A 3,441-nucleotide genomic window follows, 5' to 3' on the forward strand; every position below is an offset into this window, starting at 1 on the left:
CACAAGTCCATTATCTGAGGCCATGAGAATATCATTAGTGACCTTCACCAGAGCTGCTTCAGTGCTATGATGAGCTCTGAAGCCTGACTGAAACTCATCAAGTAGGTCATTACTTTGTAAATGTTCACAAAGTTGATTAGCAACTACTTTCTCAAGAATTTTAGATAAGAAAAGAAGATTAGATATAGGTCTGTAATTTACTAACTCATCTTGATCAAGAGATGGTTTCTTAAGTAAAGGTTTAATAACAGCTACTTTAAAAGCCTGTGGTACATTATCCATTTACCAAGGATACATTAATCATGTCTAAAATAGGACCACTGATCAAAGGGAATATGTCCTTAAACAACTTGGTTGGGATTGGGTCTAACATACAGGTAGAAGGTTTAGATGAAGCTAAAATTTTAGATAGCTCAGAAAGCTCTACTGCTTCTAAACAGTTCAAACACTGCGCAGGTTCTAAAGATTCCTCCAATGCTGCCTCACTTACTGAGGATGAGGTAATCATGTTTGGGAGGATGCCAATTATTTTATTTTTAATGGAATCAATTTTATTTATGAAGAATCCCATAAAATCATTACTACTGAGAGCTAAGGGAATGGATGGATCAACAGAGCTGTGGCTCTGGGTAAGTTTGGCAACTGTACTAAAGAGAAATCTAGGATTATTTTTATTCTCTTCAATTAATGATGAAAAATATGCTGCTCTAAATCCATCCATCCATCCATCCATCCATCCATCCATCTTTCTCTCCGTCCTCTCCTGTAAACAAACACCCACCACCTTTTGTCATCCATGCCCATTGTCAGAGTCTGGAGATGACCTTTTCTTTTCTTCTCCTTCCTTCTCTCTTTCACCGTCGACTACAAGCTGTTGCTCTGTCCCTGCGGTCACTCCCTCTCTTGTCTGCTCCTCTCCACTCCTCTCCACTCCTCCCCTCGCTCTCCATCTCCAGCTCCCTCTCCCCACCTGTTCAGCAGACCTTATTGTCTCTTCCTATTGTGTTTTCTCTGCTGGTGAGGGTCCCGCCTCCTTTCCTCCGTGTTTTCCTCCTCCCTCCGGGTCACTCCCTCTGTTTTCTCTCTCTCCCTGCTGGTATAAAGCTCTGGCAGAAGAGGAGGGGAGTGATGAAGGCCTCTGCGGGGATCGCCCAGCTCTCCAAACCTCCTCCAGTTCCAGAGGACCAGACGCCGATCCCCTTTCTTTCCCCTCTAGGAAGAGCAGATGGACCCAGGAGTGTCTGTGTCTCTCTGGTGTGAGGAGGCCGAGGAGGACCAGAGGGCTGCTCCTCAGACCGAGGAGGACCAGAGGGCTGCTCCTCAGCTGCGAGCCGCCTGGGACCCCTCGGTGTCGGGCCACCGGGTGATCCAGAGGCTGCTCCACCTGGAGGAGAGGTACCTGCCCTCCGTTCTCTACGTCAGCCTCATCCAGCGGGAGCCGCAGCGCCGGGAGGAGCTCGCCAAATGGGCCCTGGAGGTGGGAAACTCTTCCTGTCAGGGAGCAGAGACGCTTCCCTGACTGCTGCAGCTCAGGTGTTTATTCCTCTCCTGTGCAGGTGTGCTGTGACTGTGGCTGCGACGAGGCGGTCTTCCCGCTGTCCGTCTCCCTGATGGACCGTTACCTGTCTGCCTACCTGTCCCTGCCCGTCTCACCCTACTGCCTGGCTGCCGGATGCATCCTGATCGCCTCCAAGCTCACCGAGTGCCACACCGTCAGCGCAGACGCCCTCTGCGCCGCCGCTGAGCTCAGCTTCCAGCCGTCAGACCTGCGGGTGGGTTTGTCCTCCAGCGTCCACTCAGGTGTGCTCAGGAGGCGCCACCTCCACAGACATGCTGCTCCTCCACAGGCATGCTGCTCCTCCACAGACATGCTGCTCCTCCACAGACATGCTGCTCCTCCACAGACATGCTGCTCCTCCACAGGCATGCTGCTCCTCCACAGACATGCTGCTCCACGTCTCCTTAGGCCAGCCGTAGGTGTTTAGGGTCGTAGGTCACAGCAGCACCTGGCAGGTAACATTAGCTGAGTTTCTGCTGCTTTGGCCTTTTATCTTCCACTGGATGGTCATTTCCTGGCAGATCAGTGTGATACTTTCTACACTTTAATCAACCTTTTAATGTCTGGAATGACCCATTTTACTCAGGTTACACTGAATCTGCAGCATGCATGTCAAGTCAGTTATTTACCATGAAGAAATATCACTTCCACCAAACATGGCAGAATAACGACCCCTGCTCTTTACTGCCCACATTTAACAAAAATCTCCTTAAAACCCATAATTATTATTTGGCTTTTCCCACTAGCGAGACTTAGTTTCCATTTTTAATTGGTTTTATTGTTTCTTTAAAGCATTTTCATGAATTATCTTTTTTCAATGGATGTATTTCAGCAATGTGCAGCACTTAGTTTCAGCTGTTGTCTGTTTTTAATTGCTTTATAAGTAAAGAAGGTGTGCTGTGGTAAAAGGTTGTGGAGGAATGGACATTTAGGCGAACTGCTAAGTGCTAATCTAAATTTTTAAACCCGAGTCTGTTTTTTCACGGCTGTAAAACACTTTGTGTTCCCCTGGGCTGATTAAAAAATGCTCTATGAATCGGTTTGACTGATTGATGGCGTTGCCTCCTCCAGGAAATGGAGCGCCTCATCCTGGCCGCCCTCCGGTGGGACACGGCAGCAGTGACTCCTCAGGACTTCCTCCCACACTTCCTGGCCTCCATGGAGGAACGAGGAGGACCTCAGCAGGAGCTGCTGTCCACCCTGAGGCGGCACGGCGACACGCTGGCCGCCCTCTGCGTCTGTGACTCCCGTTTTCTGGGAGCCCCTCCCTCACTTGTTGCTGCGGCATCACTGAACTGTGCGCTCGGAGGCCTGGGCGGCCATTGCTCGGCTCAGCCGGCCGTCATGAGTGCGCTGCTGGCCGAGCTGTGCCGTACGGATGTGGTAAGATCCCTTTTCCTGCTGATTGATGCCCACGTTCAGGACGTGCAGAGCTGATCCTGTGCATGTCTCACCCTCCAGGCAGTGCTGCAGTGCTACAGCGAGATGATCGAACTGGCCCTCAGACAGCGGCTGAGGAGCGGGCTGCAGCCGGGCCCCACGGAGAAGGACCAGGAGGTGGAGGAGGAAAGGCCTGGGACGCCTACGGACATGACAGAGATCGACTTCTGAGCGTTTAAATCAAACAAAACCTTTAAATTCATCAGTCAAACTGATATAAATACATTCAGCATGCTCTAATATAACTTCTTAATTTATTTTATGTCTTATTTATTTGTGAACATTGCATGCACCATGTGCCATACCTACTTAACTGGTAATTTTATTGTATACGCTGGTATTGTTTCAATGTTTCATATTTATATAATTATTTATAATCATGTGCAATTGTTCACTTTTCTATGTTGTTAATTTATTACAATTGTGCTTTTGGAGAAATGAAA

The 3,441-nt window shown here is 48.9% G+C and overlaps 1 protein-coding gene across 1 annotated transcript; it reads left to right on the forward strand.

Moving 5' to 3' along the window:
- The first annotated feature begins 782 nt into the window (after nt 1-782).
- ccndx (cyclin Dx) lies at nt 783-3,441 on the forward strand. Its single transcript, XM_012851920.3, has 4 exons — nt 783-1,477; nt 1,557-1,772; nt 2,630-2,941; nt 3,020-3,441. Exons 1-4 carry the CDS (start codon nt 1,226-1,228, stop codon nt 3,167-3,169), a joined length of 930 nt encoding a protein of 309 aa, XP_012707374.2. The 5' UTR covers nt 783-1,225; the 3' UTR covers nt 3,170-3,441.

Source organism: Fundulus heteroclitus, chromosome 16, assembly GCF_011125445.2.
Source record: "Fundulus heteroclitus isolate FHET01 chromosome 16, MU-UCD_Fhet_4.1, whole genome shotgun sequence".
Lineage (NCBI taxonomy): Eukaryota > Metazoa > Chordata > Actinopteri > Cyprinodontiformes > Fundulidae > Fundulus > Fundulus heteroclitus.

What these genes read in the sequence shown, in the direction of transcription:
- ccndx (XM_012851920.3), top strand. Translation starts at nt 1,226, where the DNA reads ATGGACCCAGGAGTGTCTGTGTCTCTCTGGTGTGAGGAGGCCGAGGAG. An exon ending in TCGCCAAATGGGCCCTGGAG is followed by an intron (nt 1,478 to 1,556) that starts GTGGGAAACTCT and finishes TCTCCTGTGCAG; the next exon opens with GTGTGCTGTGACTGTGGCTG. An exon ending in TCCAGCCGTCAGACCTGCGG is followed by an intron (nt 1,773 to 2,629) that starts GTGGGTTTGTCC and finishes TGCCTCCTCCAG; the next exon opens with GAAATGGAGCGCCTCATCCT.